Source organism: Staurois parvus, unplaced genomic scaffold (assembly GCF_062004578.1).
Source record: "Staurois parvus isolate SC_StPar_1 unplaced genomic scaffold, SC_StPar_1.0 ptg000249l, whole genome shotgun sequence".
Lineage (NCBI taxonomy): Eukaryota > Metazoa > Chordata > Amphibia > Anura > Ranidae > Staurois > Staurois parvus.
Window position 1 is genome coordinate 8,891,686 of NW_028318045.1, and position 22,679 is coordinate 8,914,364.

The following is a 22,679-nucleotide window of genomic DNA, read 5'->3' on the forward strand; positions in this document are numbered from 1 at the left end:
CCTTTTCTGATCTGTCAAACTATTAAAAAAAAAGTTGTAACAGGGCTTTAAATGGAAGAATGGAATATAACTGTTCTAAATACCATGGAAATTGATAGGGGTAAGGTTTTCTGTTAATAGCATTTATACAGTATATTTACTCACTTACTTTATGGTATTACATGCCTTGACTTCCTGTTTAAGCTTTGCAAGTATCAGTTTAAAACAAATGTCAGTTCCATGCCCGACCACCACCCTGCAGGGTATATGTTTTTGCCTGGGTGATTTCTGGAGACTTTTCTTTAAATGTTTTCAGTAACAGAAGAAATTGGTCTTTGTCCTCTACCTGTAATTGACTCTCCTTAGATCTAATAACTCCTTCATTGCAGGTTATTGGAATCAGCACTCTGCTGTCTGTAGATCTTCCTGTTTTCTGCTACAGATTGTGCCGGCCAAATATTTCCTGGCCAAAAATCAATGCATTTAAATTAGATCACTTCATCTTTGTAGAATTGATGGTCTAAACAACTCTATGCCACTGAAAACACATAAAAGAATGGCTGAGCAGCTGAACCATTTAAGTGTGCTTTACGTTGTCTTTAGAGAAATATGGAGGCTACCACAGCTTCTTTCCTTCTGCATAAGCTGCTTGTCTGGCTCCAATGCCGACCCATTGTCGCAGTACACTGCGTCACTCAGTTACAAGTGATCTCTGGGAAAGGTATTAAATACAAGCAAGGATTCACAAAAGACTGAAGTTATCAAACAAATATGGTTTCTTTCTATGGGAAAGTAATCAAAAACTTAGACTAAGAAGTGGCTGTGGATATAGTATACTTGGATTTTGCAAAAGTGTTTGATATAGTTCCATACACATGGCTAATGTGTAAGTTAAAGTCTACAGGCTTAGAAAATTCAGTTTTGAAATGGATATAAAACTGGCTAAAAGACTATATTCCAAGAGTAGTGGTTAATGATTCATACTCTGAATGGCCTAAGCTTATTAGTATTGTGTCCTACCGGTATTTACAAATTATATAAAGTTTGGAATTAATAGTACCATTTCAGTGTTTGCAGGTTATGCCAAGCTATGAAGTGAACTAACGTCCCTACAGGATGTATCCAATTTAAAGCTAACCTCACTGCACTGTTTAATTGGGAAGCTATATGGCAAATGAGGTTTATTGTTGATGAATGTAAAGTTATGCACATGTGCACAAATGTCATGCACTCGGAGACAAAAAAAACATGCATGTATTATATATTCTAGGAGGAGAACAGCTAGGGGAGTCAATGGTAGAAAAGGATTTGGGTGTAGATCCTTCCAGTAGATAATAAATTTAAAAATAGCATGCAATGCCAAGCTACAGTTTCTAAAGCTAGCAAAATATTTTCTTGTATCAAAAGAGATATATACTCCGGAGAAAGAGAGAGAGACATCATTTTGTCCCTGTACAGATCATTAGTAAAACCTCATCTAGAATATGCATTTCAGTTTTGACCACCAGTTTACAAAAGGGATATCACAAAAATGAAAGTGCAGAGAAGGGCAACCTAATTGATAAGAGGCATGGAGGAGCTCAGCTATGAGTAAAGATGATCTGAGCTGAATTTATTCTTTCTTGAAAAGAGGAGATTAAGAGGGGGTATGATCATTTATAAAACCATAAGTTCATATAGTGAAATTGGTGTTGCGTTATTCACTTTCAGATCATTACAGAGCACAAGAGAGGAACTGTTTATGTTTGGAGGAAAAGCAGTTTAAAGTGTTACTAAACCCACAACAGTAAAATCAGTCTGTATACTCACTGTGGAACCTAAGAGGTTAATCATCTGCATTGTGAAAAGGGCTCTTTGATCTTGACTTCTCTGATCCTCCCTTCTTCCAGTGCCCACCATTCATCTCCTGATATGACATATTGTGTGAAGTCACTCTGCACATGCTCAGTTTGGTGTGTATTGCTAGAAAGGGTTTTTTTTTTCTTGGGAGAGTGCATGTGATCAGCACAGGGCCAATCAGAGCTTTCCAGACAAGTCAGGGGTTCTACATCCTCCTAGAGCAGAAAGAAAACTCCGAGCTGTAACCAGTGCTCTGCTGAACAGTGATAGAAGTCACAAGACTGCTCTAACTGCAGATGAGAAAAGGTATTTAGCAGTTTATATTTACTAAAATAATTGTACTTCCATGTTCTGTGTACTGTGGGAGACCAGATAGGGTGAATGCAGGGTCTTGGGTTTAGTAACACTTTAACCTCCATGTACAGAAAGGCTTCCTCACTACAAGAATTAGTTCTGGCCAACTCAGTCGATTGTTTTAAAAAGGAGCTGGAAACATTCCTAAATGCAGAAAATATAATTTGATACTAACATTTAGGTAATTACACCAGGTAAGTTGATCCAGGGAATATCCGATTGTCTCACGGGAGATCAGGAAGGAATTTTTTCTCCCACTGGAGCAATTGGATTATGCTGCCTTTGAGTTTATTTGCTTTTCTCTAGATGGACTATGGGTAAATGACTGTGTATTTGGAGGTTTTCAATTTGCTTATCTTTTTCTTTTGGTTGTATCAGATGGACTTGTGTCTTTTTTCAACCTAATTATGTATGTCACATGGACTGTGAGGGGAAGAAATCCCTAAAGGAGCCCCAGAGATTAGTAAAAACCTGTTCTGATTTTTCCCCATTCTAGTCCAGGTTAAAAAAAGTTTTGGCTGGACATACTCTTCAAAGTGACACTGTCCATTAAAAAATTTAAACTAAGCCCATCCATTTACATAGAAGATAAATGCTTACCTTTCTGGTGGCCAGCATCATAAAACATCATAAGACTGCATTGCTGATCTCCACCCTCTACAGGTATCAGGCTGTTTCAAGTGTTTCAGAGACCTGCTCCCCTCGCAAGAGATCTGATTTCTCCCAATGGCTCCTACATCTTTACAGGATAAAGGAGCCAGTGGGAGTCACCAGAGCACACGATGTGCCACCACGCATCCTTTAAGTAGACTTTGAAGACTACTTATTTGTTTAACATTTTGAATTAAATTAGTTCATTTGATTTGGAATGTACAAGGAAAACATTACCATTTTCACCCTCTTTTTGCCTGACCAGGTGTGATGAGTATGTGACACAACTGGATGAGATGCAGAGACAGCTAGCAGCCGCAGAGGATGAGAAGAAGACTCTGAACTCTCTGTTACGGATGGCAATTCAACAGAAACTGGCACTAACACAGAGGCTTGAAGACCTGGAATTTGACCACGAGCAATCCTGGCGTTCCAAAGGCAAGGCGGGAAAAAGCAAGATTGGCAGTCCCAAAGTAAGTGCAGAGCCATCTACCAGCTCAACACTTCTATACACCTTGACGTATAGGCACTTTACCCATGAGTCAAACATACTGGGTACCAGTGGCATTGACAGCAAGAGGTATGAGTCATTCCAACACAGTGACCTAACATGAGATGGTTGTTTGCCAAGCTGAAGAAGCTTCACTTTTTGCTTTTACTACCTCACACTTTTGTTTTTGTCTCAAGCGTTGTCTTTGCAACAAGCATCACTTGTCATGCATGGTCATCCTGTTTGTTATCTGAAAGAAAAAAAAACGAATGAATGATTATAAAATTGGAGTAGCGTGATTAAAATGTTAATGAATTCATCATCTATTATTTGTCAGAAATTCACACATACAGTTGTGTCCAAAATTATTCAACCCCCAATGCTGTAAAGGGGTTTAGGGACTATAGTGTACATTTGGAATTGTATTCAGAATCAAATCCTACAAGGACGTTGTAACTACCCAAATGCAACTAAAATGACATCAATTGTTTATGTAATACAGTAGTAAATGGTTCTTATGTGGTTTCTTCATTGCCACAATTATTCAACCCCTTAAAGACTACCACTCTGAAGAACAGAGGTTCATACAGGTGCTTTCCATCAGGTATTGAAAACACCTGTGGATGTCACCGAGCAGCAATCAAGCATAATAAGCACCAATTAGGCAGCTTTAAAATGACTGTGATACTCAGCTCCTTCTAGACATTTACTGGTGTGGTTACAAACATGGTGAAGGCAAGAGAATGGTCCAGGAAGACAAGAGAAGAGGTGATTTCTCTTCACAGGAAGGGCAATGGCTATAAGAAGATTGCAAAGATGTTAAACATACCAAGAGACACCTTAGGAAGCATCATTCGCAAATTCAAGGCAAAGGGCACTGTTGAAACGCTACCTGGTCGTGGCAGAAAGAAGATGCTGACTTCGACTGCTGTGCGCTACCTGAAGCGTAGAGTGGAGAGAAGTCCCCGTGTGACTGCTGAGGAACTGAGAAAAGATTTGTCAGATGTGGGTACAGAAGTTTCAGCCCAGACAATAAGACGCACACTGCGTAATGAAGGCCTCCGTGCCAGAACTCCCAGGCGTACCCCCTTGCTGTCTCCAAAGAATAAGAAGAGTCGACTGCAGTATGCCAAAAGCCATGTGGACAAACCACAAAAGTTGTGGGATAGTGTTCTGTGGACTGATGAAACAAAATTAGAACTGTTTGGGCCCATGGATCAACGCTATGTTTGGAGGAGGAAGAACAAGGCCTATGATGAAAAGAACACCTTGCCTACTGTGAAGCATGGTGGAGGGTCAATCATGCTTTGGGGCTGTTTTGCTTCTGCAGGTACAGGGAAGCTTCAGCGTGTGCAAGGTACCATGAATTCTCTTCAGTACCAGGAGATATTGGATGGAAACGTGATGCAGTCCGTCACACACCTGAGGCTTGGGAGACGTTGGACCTTTCAACAGGACAATGATCCCAAGCATACCTCCAAGTCCACTAGAGCATGGTTGCAGAGGAAAGGCTGGAACATTTTGGAGTGGCCATCGCAGTCACCAGACTTAAATCCGATTGAGAACCTCTGGTGGGACTTAAAGAAAGCAGTTGCAGTGCGCAAGCCTAAGAATGTGACTGAACTGGAGGCCTTTGCCCATGAAGAATGGGCGAAGATACCCGTAGATCGCTGCAAGACACTTGTGTCAAGCTATGCTTCACGTTTAAAAGCTGTTATAACTGTAAAAGGATGCTGTACTAAGTACTAAGATTGAATGTCACTTGGGGGTTGAATAAAACTGATAATGCTGTGAGCACAGAAAAGACATTTGTGGTTATTTCATTATAACTGTTATGTTATATTTGTCTGACCTACAAGTGCCTCTTTAATGTAAATGTAAGCAAGATGACTGAATGATCAAAAGCAATGTCAAACTGGCCAAAACACTCAATTTCAGTGGGGGTTGAATAATTTTGGACACAACTGTAGGAAATAAATGTTGAAATTCGAACACAAAATCTTTCATTCCTCACTAGCCACAAAAGATATAAATACACTTTGCGTGCACCAAAAGCCTATATTGTACCTTGTACAAGTGGTGGTAACATCATCTTATTCTGTCCATAGTTTGTGCAGAGAGCTGTGAGAGGGATTACAGGAAGGTGCGGATACAAGACCAGTCACCCTGCACAAAGAAAGCAGTAACCGGTCTATGTTTTAGGAAGTTCCTGCATAGAGGCAAGGTGCAAGAGATGTGTTATGCTGAATTACTGCATAGATCTGGAAGAAGAAAACAAAGCACTAAGATTCAAGCAAAAATACACATAACTCTTGTACTAGACAATACATATTTAGCCTAGAGTTCAATTTTGGTCACCGCTATTTAACAGGGTTCATTTACCCAGTCAAATACTATATTGGAGTTTACAGTCTTTTGCATTAAAATACATAACTGCAAATGTACACAAAATATATAAATGCAAGGTCCTCTTCAAGCTGACTCCTATAAAATGTTTTTGGATTATGGAAGGAAACAGAAGCTTCCAGAGAAGTCCTATACAAACACAAGAAACATACATATCATATGCTTATTCATCCCTAGGATCCACAGCTGTAACACATCAAGGTTAACCACTGGATCATTTGCTGGTTAGAAAAAAAATTCAGCACTCTGTTCTATACATTATAAGGATGTTTAGGAACCAATAAAGCCTATAGTATTTTAACATGTTTATGACATAAGACGACATATTCAGGATCCGTTTTCAAAGCTATACCCATATTGTAGGTACCCAAAGCTATTACTTTAGTCCATATTTTTGCTTGTATAATGTACATGCTATATGTTCATATTTTAATGCAGCTGGGAAGGGTGTACGCACAATATCTCTTATCACTGTATTTAATTATTATATTAGGTTAATTCTATAATATGTACAAGTTTACGTCACCTCTGATTGACTCTAAGCAGATTATACCTAACAAGAGCCGGAGAGACGTTGGTACCCAAACTATTTTGTATAATACTTAGATTTCATTATGTATCACTTTCACCCTGTAAGCTATGAAGAATTATGGTTTGAAATAAGGACCTATTTCAATTGGTATTCCTTCCAATTACTTATATAACAGGTATGTATTAATGTGTTTAAAAGTTAGGTTAGGTGAAGTTGGGTTATGCATGTTTAAACTATATGTATAACCAAAACTTTATTTTTTTACTTTTGGATAGAGTTGGGGAGCGCTAAAATCCTCGTTAATTTGTTTTCTGTGCTTGTACCTATTGGTCCAATTTCCCCTCATCCCTTGTTTTGGTGACAAATATAACATTTTGGATTTCTCATTATTATCTTTTTCTGTGAAACACATCCCCAGGACAAATAGAAAAAGTAGATCTTTAGAGCAGGAACACAACTTGAAAGGAGTTCCAACCATTTGTCAATCCATGGAAAAGTTTTTTTTTTTAAAAGTTGTTTTGGCTCTACATACACTTTAAGGTCAGTAAAAAATCTGTTGAGTTTGAGTCAGTTGAGAGGTGTTTTGTCATCAAAGATTAAAAGAACTTGGTTACTGTAACTAGTGACCATGAAAGAGATTCAGCAATTAAATCAGAAGGTGTTATAGAAGAGTGGAGTGAGGATAGATGCATACTGTAAGTAAGTGAAGTACATGCTGAATGTTTCTCCTTAAGCCTGCATTTATCTAAAGATCATGGTTGCAGGTGGATTTTGTTATCCTATGCCAACGTGATGCTCATGAAAAGTTGTTATCCTTTGCAAGCTTGTAACATCAGCTTTCTGGACTGTGCAACTATGGCACTTAAAAAATAGTATTTGACTTGGGTCTGAGTTCCTTCTTCATTCTTTCTGAAAATAAGATTAACAGTAAAGCTAGCCATAGCAATTATTTGGTGGCTAGATATGAAGGAATGACTTAAACACCAAATGCTTTCTTTGTTCCACACGTTGGCCACAAGCATACAGTATGTTCATGCATTAGGAGTGCAGATATCCTTGGTGATGCCCCTATCTTGGGGGAAATAATCAACGTGTTGAAAAAATCTATCCTGACTGACAAACTGTTCCTTCCAAAGAATGACGGGCCATAAATCATCTTCTAGAATTCATAAACATCACAATTGTCACTGCATATGGCCTCAATTGCAAATTGGTTAAAGTGGGTAACAGTTGTCTTTATGACTACCTTAACCTCTTCTGTGTCACCCTATGGCAGAAATACTGCTACATGGCGGCACGGGTGTGCAAAATCATGTATATGTACATGATTTTGCAGTTCCGGGTAGGGGGAATTTGCGACCTCGGCTGTCAATCACCAGGTCTCAGCCGGTGATTACTCGCCAGCACCCGGTGATTGCCGAGTATCTCTGACGTGGGGGAGACCTGTGTATAAACAACACAGATCTCTCCCATATCAGCTCCTGCACACTGCTTTGTATGGCTTTGTATGGATGAGGTAATATCTGTTTACACAGTACAGTCAGGGTTAATTATGGGAAAACACAGCTCCCCAGTCCCCTCATAACAAAAAGAACTAAACAGACTTTTTGCCTGCTGGAAGTTCCGGAAATAATCATCTAAAAAGGTAGGATGCAATTATATGACAAACTTAAAGTAGGTATTATCCCAATTTCACTTTAAGAGCCTGTTTACACCAGTGCTTAGCAAATTACATGGGCAGATGAAAAAAATGCAGGTTACTGCATCTAAACGAAATAATGTTGCAAGCCTTTTAAAAGGCTCCCATTGTTGCATTTTAGGTGCATTGACCTGCAATTTGCCACTCAAGTCAAGTACTTTACATCCCTTAATGTAAAGTGTATCAATTCATGCTAATGTGCCATATAGGAAAGCCCATCAACTTAAGCACTTCTGGAAAGAACCCAGTCAACACATTGTCGAATCTAAATCTGGATGTGTTAAAATCAGGTTGCAGTGGGAAGATTAAGGTCAAACAACCAGCCATTATATCTTAACACGCTGTAGATGATCAATGTCTGTTCCCTATCATACTAGTGCAAGAGGGCTGTGGTGTCTAAAGTAGCACCATGAAAAGTGCAATTTCAAAAACCTATTTTTTTTCTGATTCTCAGTACCAAAAATGAGGGTCTCTGCTTGGTATTGAATTTATAAAATAACATATTGAAGTACGTTACACAATAATGCAACCTACAAGACTTGCGGCTTTAATAATGCAGGTTAGCCTATCCCAGTTTTCTGGCACATAAATCTTACAAAACACGGTATCATTAAATCTGGGTCATGCCAACTGACGGAGCAGAAAATGTAAATTATAGACCACTTGACTTTATAATCGGAGGCATCTATAGTGGAGTTCTTCAGTGTCACCATCTTAAGTGAATGCACGGGTGACAAGAAAGCAAGTTTTTTTTTTACAAAAATGGAAGAGCCACCTGCATCTAAGCCTCGGGGAATGTTACTCATTCAAGATAAATGAAAAGAGGAACAATGCCAGAGAGAAATCAAGCACAAAAAACAGCAGCTTTTCAATTCAGAATCTTCACCTTACAGAGGTTCAATAAAACAAGTCATTTTAAAAAGGATTGTCTGAAGTTTATTTCAAGATCAAGGAACTGATTATTCCTTAAAACTATGTGCCAAAACATCAGCCTCAGATTCTGTATATCTTCTAGGTCAGTTAAAACGTGAATAGGAGGACTATGGTGCAACTGCTGTCTACAGATGCTGCAAAATTCATCATAAAATATTTTTTTATCACAGGGCTCTAATCTTTGAAAGGAAAATTATTAGTCACATGACCTTTTTATATCTAATGCTGTAGTTCATATTATTATTATTTCCCAAAAAAGGAGAATTTGTTTAGTTAAGTTTAATGCAAATTCTTTGCCAACCTCTTATGTATTTTCAAAATATTCCAAATAAAACTCAATGGAAACTTAAGCTCAAGACATGAAAGTACTGTTGATCATTTTAGCTTTTTATCATTATTTCTAACAGTATAAACTCAAATGCTAGGGTAAAATTTTGAAAGGAATGTTTTTGAACAGTCTGTTGTCAAACGTTTTCAGAATTAGTCATTTAGTCTCAAGCAAGCCGGAACTACTCACTGAACATCTACATCATCTGAATATAATTTCTGTCTAAAAATTCTGAAGATACCAACATGGGAAAATTTTGATGAAGAAAACATTCTGTGGTGCTCAATTTGACACATATTTAGAATAAACAACGAGGACAACTTAACCTCCAAAAGAAGTTATGATTTGGCAATGTCTCTCTCTACTTAAAAAATTGTTTTTAAGTGTAGACTAAAAACATGGGATTCTTGATTTTGTGTAAGGTAGTCTTTTTCTACTACTATAAATTCAACTTTGTATTTTGAAAGTTACAGTAGAAGTAGATTAGTTATATTTTATTTTTTAACAAAATATGGCACTGCGTAGTTTTGAGGTACCTTTATGGAATTTTAAATTTCATACTTTTTCATATTTTTTATGGCCAAATCCTTGTTTTTTCAGTTTTCATGATTTATTTCATAGCTTTTCTAATGACATATTGTTTGTAGCTTCATAAAGAATATTGACATTAAATGGGACCATTTAGGCACATTGCTGGAAGTTTACACTTTTTATTGTGGCTGTTATCTAGACTTCTAAAAAGCATTCAGTCTGAGAGCTGAATCACTGCTGATAAGACTGCAGCCTGCAGGATAGCTGCACCTGTAATGCAGGCCATAGACAGGACGTTTATCGGCCGAATTTTCGTCCAAACGAATAATCTGCCGTTTCTCGCACTGTTAGTGGGGCAATGTCGTTAGCTGATTTTCTGATTTTACTTCTCGTTTCTTTTTATCGGTCATGCTGGAAAATCTATGAAAAACGGTCATTTTTCGTATGCATTGGTGGCAGCAGAACAACAGATTTTTCATTTTTCGTCCGACGATTCGGCCAATAAACGTCCCATCTATGGCCTGCATAACTGAGTGAGAATTACTAGTCCTTAGATGTGATAGCTGCATTAGTTTTCTTTTTTTATTTATTATTTTAACCTTTTGATCCTGCCAGTCATACAATACCTGTCTAAGGGTGACAATACTCACCCTACTGTATCTATGGAGAAGTAGCATTGTTACCCTAGGACAGGAAGTGTGTTAGGAGTGCAGAACACTTTCTGTCTCCTTTTTTCCTGACATTGGAGAAGGTATTCTGTAGTCTAGAGAGAGCTGTAAGCAATGTAACTGATAAAACTGATAAGAGTGCAGTAGAGGCAAAGAGCATAGGATGTTATCAGTTCACAAGATTTCTGGCAGCATTTATATTTAATGTTTCTGCTTCTCAAATAGATATGACATACTGCTTTCAATTATATATCTAACAGACCAAAAGGGAGCAAATAAGTGAAGCTCATTGTTAAGGTTTACATACCATTTAATTTGTGAAAAATGTGAACATTAGCTCAGCTCCAAAAACTGTTGTCTGTACTGGATTTGGAGGGTTTGGATGACTTTGGAAATCTGGCCATTAGAAATAAGCCACTGGTTTAACTTCTTATTTATAGTTCTGATGTAATTTAGTTAAAATGTTTGGAAGCCCATTGCACAGAACATCTTATAGTCTGCCCACATTTCCAATTTGTTTGTTACACTAAAACATATTTTCTTTTGAACGTCATGTAGTATTTTGCTTGCTTACGAATGTGTAGTGCATTAACTGGTAAAACTGACTTTTTCTGCATAGCTTTTAGTATTACTATAACTGTAACTAAATGTCATACAAAGTTGCACAGGTTACACCTTGGTGTCTGCCGTTTTGTGGTCTAAACAAAAATTTATGAGAATGCAGTCATTGGGAACCAAACAGGTACTTCAACTAATTACTTGCATTCACATGAATATTAGTCATGGGAATAATACGCTTTATATATATTAAGCAAACTTCACTCCAAGCAGGTGTATGGTTAACAATTGCTTTTTTAAACAAAGTATAATATGGCATGTATTAACTATATAATCAAACATCAGTTAATTAGAACTTAACATTACATTCAGTGCCTAGTGTACATTGTTATGGTTGACACCAGTAGCTATATCATAGTGTGTCTGTCATAGCCATCAGTGATTTAAAATTGGAATACAATATGAAAATAAAAGTCATGCTTAATCTAGATACATAGTGGTCATCCGGGGCGGACTGACCAGGGGCGGACTGACCATTTGGAAACTCGGGCACTGCCCGAGGGCCCGGGGTCAGTAGGGGGCCCCATGAGATGCCCCTGGTACCTTTTTCATAGGCTTGTATGAGTTTGGGCAAGGACACAGGGGCCCCATGAGTTGTCTGTCCGCCCCTGGTGGTCATAGAAATTTTTGTGAAAAGCTATGAAAATAATTTTAAAATCCAATACATAAAATACATCTTGGAGTGCTGAATACATAATAATAATTACATTTATGAGTATCCCCAAGACCTGAAAATCAATATATAATATAGTCAATGACAGTACCTTTTAATAGGATAGGATGCCCTATTTGTTCTTAACTAGATATTTGAATTCTTGATTTTTATCTTTTTAGAATATCTGCTGTCAAAGCAGACAAAAGGTATATAGTGAGCTAGTGCTCCTTTTGGGAACAAATGTGCTAAATTAGTCAATTTTTTACAAGAATTTGCCTTTTAGTCTTTAAAAGTAGAGTATTAACCAAAAACATTTTGTTCCACAATGTTAACATATATCTATAATAACCACTGATAAAAACAACAAAATATCTGCAAAAATTATATTCCACAGAAGGTCAGTGAATGAGTATTTTAAACATTAAAATTACACTAGAACAGCAAGACGCAAATAACAAATGTTAAGTTTCCAAAAAATATGAAGTCCTGCTTATGAATGGGAACACATAGTGATCTATGACTATCTGGTTTCCTATAATAAAGAAGCATTTCATATCTACACTTAACATCTCAGGAACTAAAGGATCAGAGGGCAAAGAAAAACACCAGTGTTTCCAAGCATCAGGTAGCAACAGCTAAACTCTGAACACAACATCGTCCATCCACCAACCCCAGGTAACACGTTTGCTGTCTTTGCAGCAGTTCCCAGCTCCAGTTGGCAGGAACCCGCTTCACACGTATTGCAGCAAGCTTCCGTTCCAAGCATCACAGGACAGGCCACCACTCAGGGTTCCAACAGCTTCATCATCAGCCAACTCCAGCCCAGAGAAGTCCTCTACACTCCTCTTCCACCAGCTATCAGCCTCAAGGAGCACTGGACAGCTTAATACACAATGCTTCTCTTCGTCTTCCAACCAAAGCTATACTTACAGTGAGGAATCTTCTATCTCCCGGCAACAAAGGAACCTCTTCGGGCTTACAGCTTCATCATCTACACCATCATCACCCAGAACCAGAGATGCTCACTCTCTTTCTGCCACTCCTCTTTGTACCAGGCAAAAAGGTAACAGCTCCCTTCTCGCTGCATCATCTTCCAGATACATGCAGCATCTCCAGACTAACTATCCTTTAATTGAATCAAGGCTTCAGGCAACCCGGGTACTCTCTCCAAGGCCTCTGTTTTACCCTAGTTACACAGAACACATTGCCCTCAGTGAATCATTGCTTAGTCCAGAGTCAAATCAGTAAGTTAAAAAAAAAAAATATATATATATATATCTTGGTTTTAAACTTATGGCAGACGAGTCAACCGTAACAATCAACTTTAAAATACTGGGGCAGAAACATACTATCTAATGCTGGTGGATGTTCTGTGCAATTGACCTTCAAATTGTATATAATGTGCAGGAATCAAGGTTAAAACTGAAGAAGAAAAATTAGGAAGTATAGAACATAGCACAAAATTGAGGGTTCAGCCATATCCTGGAGAACAGCTTAGAGCATGGGGTTTCAGAAGGAATGTTAGACATGATGGCAAGAAATTTGTTTGATAACACAAATAGAAAGCACAGTTTGAATAGTCCTCTTTTTAATGTGTTGGTTTTCCAAAGTGGCCTTTTTTACTTACTACTAACATTGCATGGAGTAACAATGGGTGCTTTACAGGAAGAAGTCATTATTTTTGAAATTGTTAGAAGGACATGATTTGTCTCATTGAAAGAGTTTTAACATGAAGAAACACTGGGCCTTCTACAGCCTAGAACATTTTTATAACAAAAGATAAGTGTTATATTGGCTTATTTTTCTTGACTAGGCCAAGGTATGGGTATGTGAGCTTAGATGAAACAATGGCCAATATCAATATTTGAGGGTTCTAAATTAATATTATTAATGTTGTGACACATCATTTTTCCAGTACACTTATCAATATCAGTTAATTTTTCAATAACATCCAGCCATCCTACTAGAATGTATCCTTATTTGTAAGCACATTGACATTCTGGGTTTTTTTTCTCAATTTACTCTGACAGCTGTTCTTATGTAAGACCTACGAAAATTTAGCCAGGCAGCCTAATAAGTTGTAAATGAAAGGCAACTACCCAGGCAGACCAATGGATTCTGTAGGCTTTTGCATGACTTCAGTTTCTGTCGATAAATCTGAATTGCTTATTTCCATCTTTTGGTAAATAATGTTCATTAAAAAAACGACTTGCACTGTTTAGACTAATGCAAATGCTAAAGAAAATAATTGAATAACTGTACATATACAGCATATAAATTGCACATATATGAAGGAATTGTATTTTCAGGGTCTATCCTTAATGACGCTTAGACTGTTAGTAAATTGTGTACACTTTTATTTTATGCTAAATTCTACAATTGTCTATGTTTTATGTTATAATTTTAATTTATAAATAATAAAAATACAACAACCATTGTGTAGATGTATAGTATTGCTGGTTTCCTTTGTAGGTGGCTTTAATGATATTTCTGTTGTTGTGGTATGGTGGAAATAATATTAGTTTTTATGGAACAAAGCACAAGATTTCATTTTTTTGTACTTAAATTTTGCCACTATAGGTTAAAGTCCTTAATAATTTATAGCAGCATTCCACAAGACCAGGTTAATTACAGACAAAATAGGATACAACACTGCTCCTTGCAAAAAAAAAAATAGTTCAGAAACTTTGTAAACATTAGAAATATCATTTTAAGATGTCAATTTATTTTCCACAGTATACGACATCTTAATAAAAGGGGTCAGGGTTTTTTTTCCTATGGAAAAAATATAACTTTGTGTGCTGGGACTTAAAAGATAAATTGCACTATTTATGACTATATTTTAAGTAAGGGTACACATGTTTTAAGTGTATGAAACAACATGGATGTAGAGCAGGCACCTTCTAAATTTTCTAGTTTCCTTTCTAAGTGTTTAAGGAGCTATATGATCTCTATTGCCCTGTCAATATAGGTTTCAACTTCTGCTCCATCTCAAGGCTAAAAAGCCTCTACTCTGGAGCCAGGTGCTGCCCATGGTAGTCAAAATGCTGAAGCCTCAGCAGTCAATAGAGGCTTTGGCATTAAACTGTTACATTCTAGGTTAAAGAAGTGGCTTGGCTTAGGATCGGATCAGAAGATTTAGGTGGACAGTGAACCCATTATTCAGGGGGCTCCCCATGTGCACCAAAACTGATCAAAAAAGGTCTAAAGGTTCCTTGTGTCACCATTAGGTGTCAGCTCTAAAGCTGTATTGCTAATTGTATGCACTGTATGCATGTGACTTGTTTGCATTATACTTTGTGCACAGTTTTGTATTTTAGATAGTTTCAGAAGATGTTTAGAGTGAATAGTTTAGGATTAGATAATGTGCTTTCTTTCATCATTGCATATCCTCATATTTTAAGTTAATAACTTCTGATAATTGTGCTATAATTTGTATACTCTGCATTAAAATTTAACATTTCAGCTAAATAAATTTTGGACACTACCAAGAGGATGCTTTTTTGAATGGAAAAACATTATGATAGTTTTTTTCATTTCTAAGGTGATTTTCTTTTTTAGCATTTTGCATTTATGCAGCTGGCTGCCTGGGAAAATTACAGAAATACATTAAAAAATATGCCCCATTTTTAATAAATTACCAGTTAATAATTTTTTAGGATGCAACATCCTTTCCTGTGAGAAATCCAGGACCTTGGTTGAGTAATCATAAAAGGGATTATTTAGCAATATAATCAAATCATAATCAAAAGAAAAAAACAATATACATTTTTTAATAAATGCATTTAAAAAATGGATTAAGAATGGATATTAATCAGTATATTTTTTTAAGAATACAGGTAAAAAAATATTTCTGTGCTTTGGGTAGGTGAAGTAACACTAAAATGCCATATGAATTAATAAAAAAAAATAGATTCCTAAAATAAAGTAGGTGCAAACATTCCAAATAAGTATAATATATTTTTAAGGCTTCCAATTTATGAAAGTTATTTCAGTGTTTTTATTTTAATTTGCATGCAGAGACAAGTAAAAAAAGATATGTTCTTTCACTGCCTCCTGCTTCACTGTGTCAAATTGTTGTAATGTTTTCTCTAAGAAAATAGCCTTACTAACTTTATCTTTGCAACTAACCAACTGTACAATAAAGGGGCAGGCCTTTCTGGCTTAAAATCATTTTTTATTTAACAGGGCATTGGTGTTTTATTTTCTGTTACCATTTTGGTTATCTCTTTCTACTTTATTAACTTGTACCATCTAAAAAACCATCATTGCAAAATCATACAACTTTTTTGCAATAGGTTGTAAAATGTATATATATATATATATATATATATATATATATATAAAATTAGAGCTTGTTTTCTTATTTATATTTAATCTAAAAACAGAATTGACTTAACTTTCGGTTTAAGATGTGCTGTAGATCTTTTGAGGCTTCACTGGGACTGCCCCTTTAAAAAATTTGAAATTTTGTTTTTCTTATCTTACTTTAATTTACAGCATTGAACGGTGGAATTGCTCAGTTTGAGCCATTCTGAAATTATGATTGATTACCTTTTTCCACTATTGGCCTACTGTTTGCATTTAAAGCAAGAATTGGAATTATAGAGCAAGAATTGAAATTATAAGAACTTTGAAGCAGCAGCTGTGATAAAGGGCTCTTGTCAGTGATTACAAAAAGAAATATAGCCCCCAAATACCTGGTAACTTACTGCAGGAATTTCTTTTCAGCTGCCTGTCTCCTGGATTTGTTCTCCAGAACGTAAAAGAGGGCAGGAGGAACAGTGACCATCACGAAGAGGTGTTGTAAAGACTGATGAGTGAACTAGGTCATATTTTTTAATAATTTTAAAGGCGCTCTCTATTGGTGACTTAAAAATAAAATTGGTGCAACGGACACTTGAAAATATTTCATCATCACTCCTCTACTTCTTCAATCAGATGGTGCCTGACAGAAGACCTATATCAAAACTCCATTTTTCTCCTGCAATTGTAGCACATCAAATAATTCTTTTAGGCTTAGAAAAATGCAGTCAGTGGAGGCAGAGAGTTTAGAAAAAAAGCAGTAAATGTATATAAGGGTCTCTGTATCAAAGCAAATGTAATCGTCCTGAAATATGTTTTCAGTATATATATATGCATGAACTAAAAACATAACATGGTCCTTCCTGACATACATGTTAAGAGTGCTACTAAATAGGAGATAGATTTTTTAAAAATAATATTTATGCACTCCTAAAAAACATGTTAAGGAACAAATGTTTCAGCCAATTTCTGAAATAGAATTCAGATATTAAAAAAATCAGAACTAAGGCACTGCAAATGTGGCTTCTGCTATCAGATCCAATTAAAATGTTTTTTATAAAATTAATATATTAGTGACATTTTAAGTAAAGTTCCTTTTAAGAAATGTGTAGCACATTTTGGTGTTAAAACACAAAATGAGAATTAAAAAAAAAAAACTAATTTGAGGTAAACATGTTAAATAGGATAGCAAGTTTGATTGTGCGTTGATACATAGACCCGGTAATATGTAGCACAAATTGTTATGCATTTTAAAAAAAGACCAGTTTTTGTGTGGATCTTCATTTCTTTTCACTAGCACACAGTCATGGACTAAAGTAGAGTGGATATTGTTTTTTGTTTTTTTTTCTGGAAATTAGGAAAAACTAATATTATTTAAATTTTATTAATTTATACGAGGCATGTGTGTAACCTTTAATGGCATTGTCATTGTGCCAAGCTGGTTGCAAATATTTATTAATATTTATTTATTTTATTTACTTGATTTATTTAAATAGTCAGTGTATTACATGATTGGATATGGAAACATTTTTAACCTTTTAAATGTGTATTGCATCTTGTTCAAAGCAAACTTGAACATCACATTTGTTCATAAATGGTGAGAAAGACAGACAGATTATTTATATACAATACAGTCATTTAGAGTGGTGAATCTGGCATGTACATTGAGTGTTTAACATATATTCCTTAAACAGCCCCATAGGATGTGAACACACCACCATTTATATCTCTGTAAGAATACAGAGAGTTTCTTTTTCCAGAATTACAGTTAATGGATAGAAAAAAAATTATCTAATAATGTATTTTTTTTTCTAATGTGCTAATAAAAGTTCCTAACATTGTAATTTCCAAAGTGACTTTGGAAAGTGCATTTACTTTTATAAACCAGATAAGCCTTTTTTGTACCCTACTCTGATTTTTATTTTTTTTGCACAAGTAGCTCCACTACTCTGATTCAGTTTAAATTGTTTCCAGGGGCCTGGCTTTGCCTAATTTCATGGCTAAACTCCGCCAACTGCCGTTCTCCTCACAATGAGATTGCTCTTACTGGCCACAGATGAAGACTGCTTGGACAGTGGAATGACAGTTGGCATGGTTTAGCCTTGATTTAGTGCCGGTTCCGATATATGTGGATTTGATGTGGTTTGAATCGCATCCAATCCTCATGACATGTGAAAAAACATTGCTTCCTATGGTGCCTGTTCACCTATGTCTGGTGTACTGGCAGTGCTGATTCAGTGCAGATTAAAAAAAAAGTACGATTTCTGAGCAGTGTGGTCCGGTTTAGGTGCTGATTATAGGCATAATTGACTTCTATGGGAAACCTTTTCTAAACTGCATATGTGTGAACAGGATAATCCTGAGATCTAATCCTGTCCTGAACCTGACATGAACCGGTGAACAAATACTGTATCAATTAGCCGTGAAACCTGAGCTTCAATCTGCACCGCACATGTGTGAATCAGCTCTTAGAGTAAGTCATCATATCATTTTTTTTATAGGAAGGACTTTTACTTTTGAAACTTAAATTTGCTGCATCTGACAAAATTTCTGGCATGTATGTAGGTACCTTTAAAGGAAAAGGACATTTTCATCCTATCCTGTGTACTCCTGAAAACACAAAGCTAAGTACACGGATTGTTAAAAATATATTAACTTATCCTGAACCTAACTGAATTTATGAAGTAAACACCACCTATGATGAAACTTATTTATTTTGCATAGCAATCTCATACATATTTCAGGGTATTCTAACAACTATGCAGTAAGTGACTATTTGTAATGGACATGTTTTTGTGTGTATGTTCATGTGTGTTTATTTTGTTCAGACCTTGCACCAGTATTAGACAGGTTGAATTCCAGTTTTGTTTTTAATATTGTTTCCTATATTGAATCAGGCTGCCAGTCTTTCTTTGCCTCCTTAATTTATACCTGCCACACCCAAGATGGCTACTGTTTCCATTATGCATTAGATGCACCATCCCTGCTGCCTAATTTGAATGTTCTGGTTGTGTCAGCTGCCTCTTGGGCCATCCTGACAAAGTTAGGTAGGGTAAATCACTACTTTGTTAAAAATGGATATCATCTTGAGTCTGATTCTTAAGACAATACAGATAGGTCAAAAAATCCTTCAAGTGTCATCATTTTCTGTTCATCTGTTTCTCTGGTGCTATTATATTACGATGTCATAATACCTCATGGCCAGACATCAAGTGGTGTTTTCCTGAACAGGCAAAATTGGGAATGCTGTATATAACTTGCAAGCTAGGAAATAGAAAACTGAATGCAACAAATCCAATTCTGGCAAGCCTCAATTAGCATTTTGCTCTACCTTATAGCATTATCATTGCAATGTAAGTGGTGTCCAGCAAAACAAGAGCTCCTATACCAGTCTGTGTGTCCTCTGTTTCCACTCTGTTCCAGTGCTGCAGCCTCCATCAGTCTCCTCCTCATTCAACTCTGCTGGAATTGGGATGGTGTCCTTTACTATGTGGTTCCTTCCTCTGACTCCCTACATCACTGCTGTGTCCTGTAGTGACATAGGGGGTCACAGTATCAAACCATGGTGGCGTATAAGAGCTCTTCTTTTGTGTGACTCTTTCATCTTGATTTTTTTTTTAACCTTCCAGGGTAGCTTTCAAATAAGATAACATGCTGTTAGGGAGGTGGGTCCAGGTGCGGACTGACCATTTGGAAACTCGGGCACTGCCTGAGGGCCCGAGGTCAGTAGGGGGCCCCATGAGATGCCCCTGGTACCTTTTTCATAGGCTTTTTTGAGTTTGGGCAAGGACACAGGGGCCCCATGATCCCCTATTGCCCGGGGGCCCCATGAGTTGTCAGTCCGCCCCTGGGTGGGTCAATTCATAAGCATTCTCCAGCACTTAGTTGTCTTAGCCAAAACAGTAACCCAAGTAATACCAGTTTCATACTGTTTAAAAAGAAGTATCTCTTGCATATATTTGGGAACATATTTTGAAGATTGACGTGATGCTAAGATCTGCTGTATGGCCACATTTTGGATTAAGCAGAAAACCGTTAGAACGTGTTTTTTAGTTTTGTATTGATATCAGGATCCGAAGGAATGAAAAATATCTCCAACAAGTTTAGAAATTTTGAGCATGTTTTTATTGTTGTCTATGCCTTCCTTTCCTGATGACAACCAAATGAACAAAACTTCTCCAAGAGGGTCATAAACTTAACCACCTGACAGATATCCTAATATCCCCACTCAATCAAATCTAAAAAAGAAAATATTAATAATGGCTAAAGTTAGGCTTTAAAAGGAAGTGTATCTGATGGTTACCACAGGTACAGCAATACATGAAAGATCCAGACCCATCCAGATAGGTGTCAATATACGTAATAGGAGAAACAACTTTCAGTGCACGAAAAATAAGCCTGTATATTTTTTTTTGTCTGTATTTATGTGGAATGATATCAGATTAATTGTTTGTTAATTTTTTTAATGATTTGCTATTTCAAGGGAACATACAGCCCATGTAATATATAAATAAATAAAAGGTGCATTTTTTTTACACATTTTTGTTCTAATATTTTAATAATCTTTTTATATTCTTTAATGTGTTAAATATTGATGTTATTATGTTTTCGGGTGGTGTTAAACCTTTATGTGCTTCTGTTGTCTCAAGTGTTTTGGTTAGAATGTTGTGCCAAGTTTAAAGGATAGGTGTTATAAAGATCAAAATATTTTTTATTTTGCTGCACTTTGCCATATTGCACTGTTAAAGAGGATGGATATTAGCTTTTTATATATGTTCTTTAATTTAAATGGTCAGGGATAAAAAATGTTAAAAGAACATATTTTCTTCTTTTCATTGCTTCAGGCAAATATGAAATGCCACATATGAGTGTATACAGTATATATATATATGGCTTTTTTTCACAGAAAACAGGGGTGCAGGAACTTAGCCACGATCCCCCAAAACCCCCCTTCTCCCCTGCGCGTTTGGAGGGTGTGGTCAAATTTCACTAACAGTGGGAGGGTCTTAAAGGGGCATTAAATACCAGAAGTGCATTACGTACCAAGTGAAGAGTTCGAGGGTAGTTACACACAGAGTCCAGAGTTGGAAGATGTGCTATGTACATACTGTAGAGTTCAGGGGTGTTCTGCATATAGAGTGCAGAGTTTAGGGGTCCACTACTCAGAGTGCAGAGTTCATCCTTCTTCTTCTACATCTGCTTACCTGTTCATCACCCATCCACATCTCACTTTTACCCCTCTTCAGCTCTGATCTCTGCATGCAATTCCCTTCCACTGCCCCCACCTTCTCCTCCCCTCCATAAAAGCTCCACCATCTTCCACGTGTCTTACTTTTGTTGCTGAATTGAACTGAAGCACCTAGCCTGCTCTAGTAGGTCCCTGCACACTGTAGGTGGCTCCACCACTCTCACTTGCAGGGAGATCACATGGGGGGGCATGTTGGCATCTGCACTGCATCACAGACACCTGCATCTTCCTGGTCCCCATCCTGCACTCAGTGGGAGCCACTTAGGAAATTAGATCTGTGGGAGCTGTTGGGACACAAACTGTCACTTGTAAACACAGAAGCCGGACACACACACACACACACACACACATATATATATATATATATATATATATATACACACACACATGCACACACACTATATTTCCAAAAGTATTGTGACACCCCTCCAAATCATCGGATTCTGGTGTTCCAATCACCTCCATGGTGACAGGTGTATAAAATCAAGCGCCTAGGCATGCAGACTGCTTCTACAAACATTTGTGAAAGAATGGGTCGCTCTCAGGAGCTCAGTGAATTCAATTGAGGTACCGTGATAGGTTGCCACCTGTGCAATAAGTCCATCCATGAAATTTCCTTGCTACTAAATATTCCACGGTCAATTGTTAGTGGTATTATAAGTGGAAGCAACTGGAAACAACAGCAATTCAGCCATGAAGTGGTAGGCCACGTAAAGTGACAGAGCGAGGTCAGCGCATGCTAAAGCACACAGTGCGCAGAAGTCGCCAACAGTCTGCAGAGTCAATAGCTAAAGACCTCCAAACTTTGTATGACTTTCAGATTAGCACAACAGCAGTGCATAGAGAGCTTCATGGAATGGGTTTCCATGACCGAGCAGCTGCATCCAAGCCTTACATCACCAACTGCAATGCAAAGTGTCGGATGCAGTGGTGTAAAGCAGGCCACTACTGGACTCTAGAGTACTGGAGAGGTGTTCTCTGGAATGACGAATCACACTGCTCTGTCTGGCAATCTGACGTGTCTGGGTTTGGTGGTTGCCAGGAGAATGGTACTTGCCTGACTGCATTGTGCCAAGTGTAAACTTTGGTGGTGGTGGGGGGGGGGGGTTATGGTGTGGGGTTGTTTTCCAGGGGTTGGACTTGGCCCCTTACTTCCCATGAAGGGAACTCTTAAGGTGTCAGCTCTTAAGGCGTCAGACATTTTGGACAATTTCATGCTCCCAACTTTGTGGGAACAGTTTGGGGATGGCCCCTTCCTGTTCCAACATAACTGCGCACCAGTGCACAAAGCAAGGTCCATAAAGACATGGATGGGCGAGTCTGGGTTGGAGGAACTTGACTGGCCTGAACAGAGTCCTGACGTCAACCCGATAGAACACCTTTGGGATGAATTAAAGCGGAGACTGTGAGCCAGGCCTTCTCGTCCGATATTAGTGCCTGACC

At 37.3% G+C, this 22,679-nt stretch overlaps 1 protein-coding gene across 7 annotated transcripts in view; it reads left to right on the forward strand.

Annotated features, from left to right (window-relative positions):
- Positions 1 to 22,679, forward strand: part of BICD1 (BICD cargo adaptor 1) — a 274,101-nt gene that overhangs the window by 228,488 nt on the left and 22,934 nt on the right. For 2 of the 7 annotated variants that reach the window (XM_089680740.1, XM_089680741.1), the window contains exon 7: positions 3,089 to 3,296. In XM_089680740.1, the coding sequence (XP_089536866.1) occupies positions 3,089 to 3,296 (208 nt within the window). Of the gene's footprint in view, positions 1 to 3,088; positions 3,297 to 12,382; positions 14,126 to 16,414; positions 20,526 to 22,679 lie in introns of those variants that run through there. The other 5 variants (XM_089680738.1, XM_089680737.1, XM_089680735.1 and 2 more) reach the window with 5 other exon arrangements.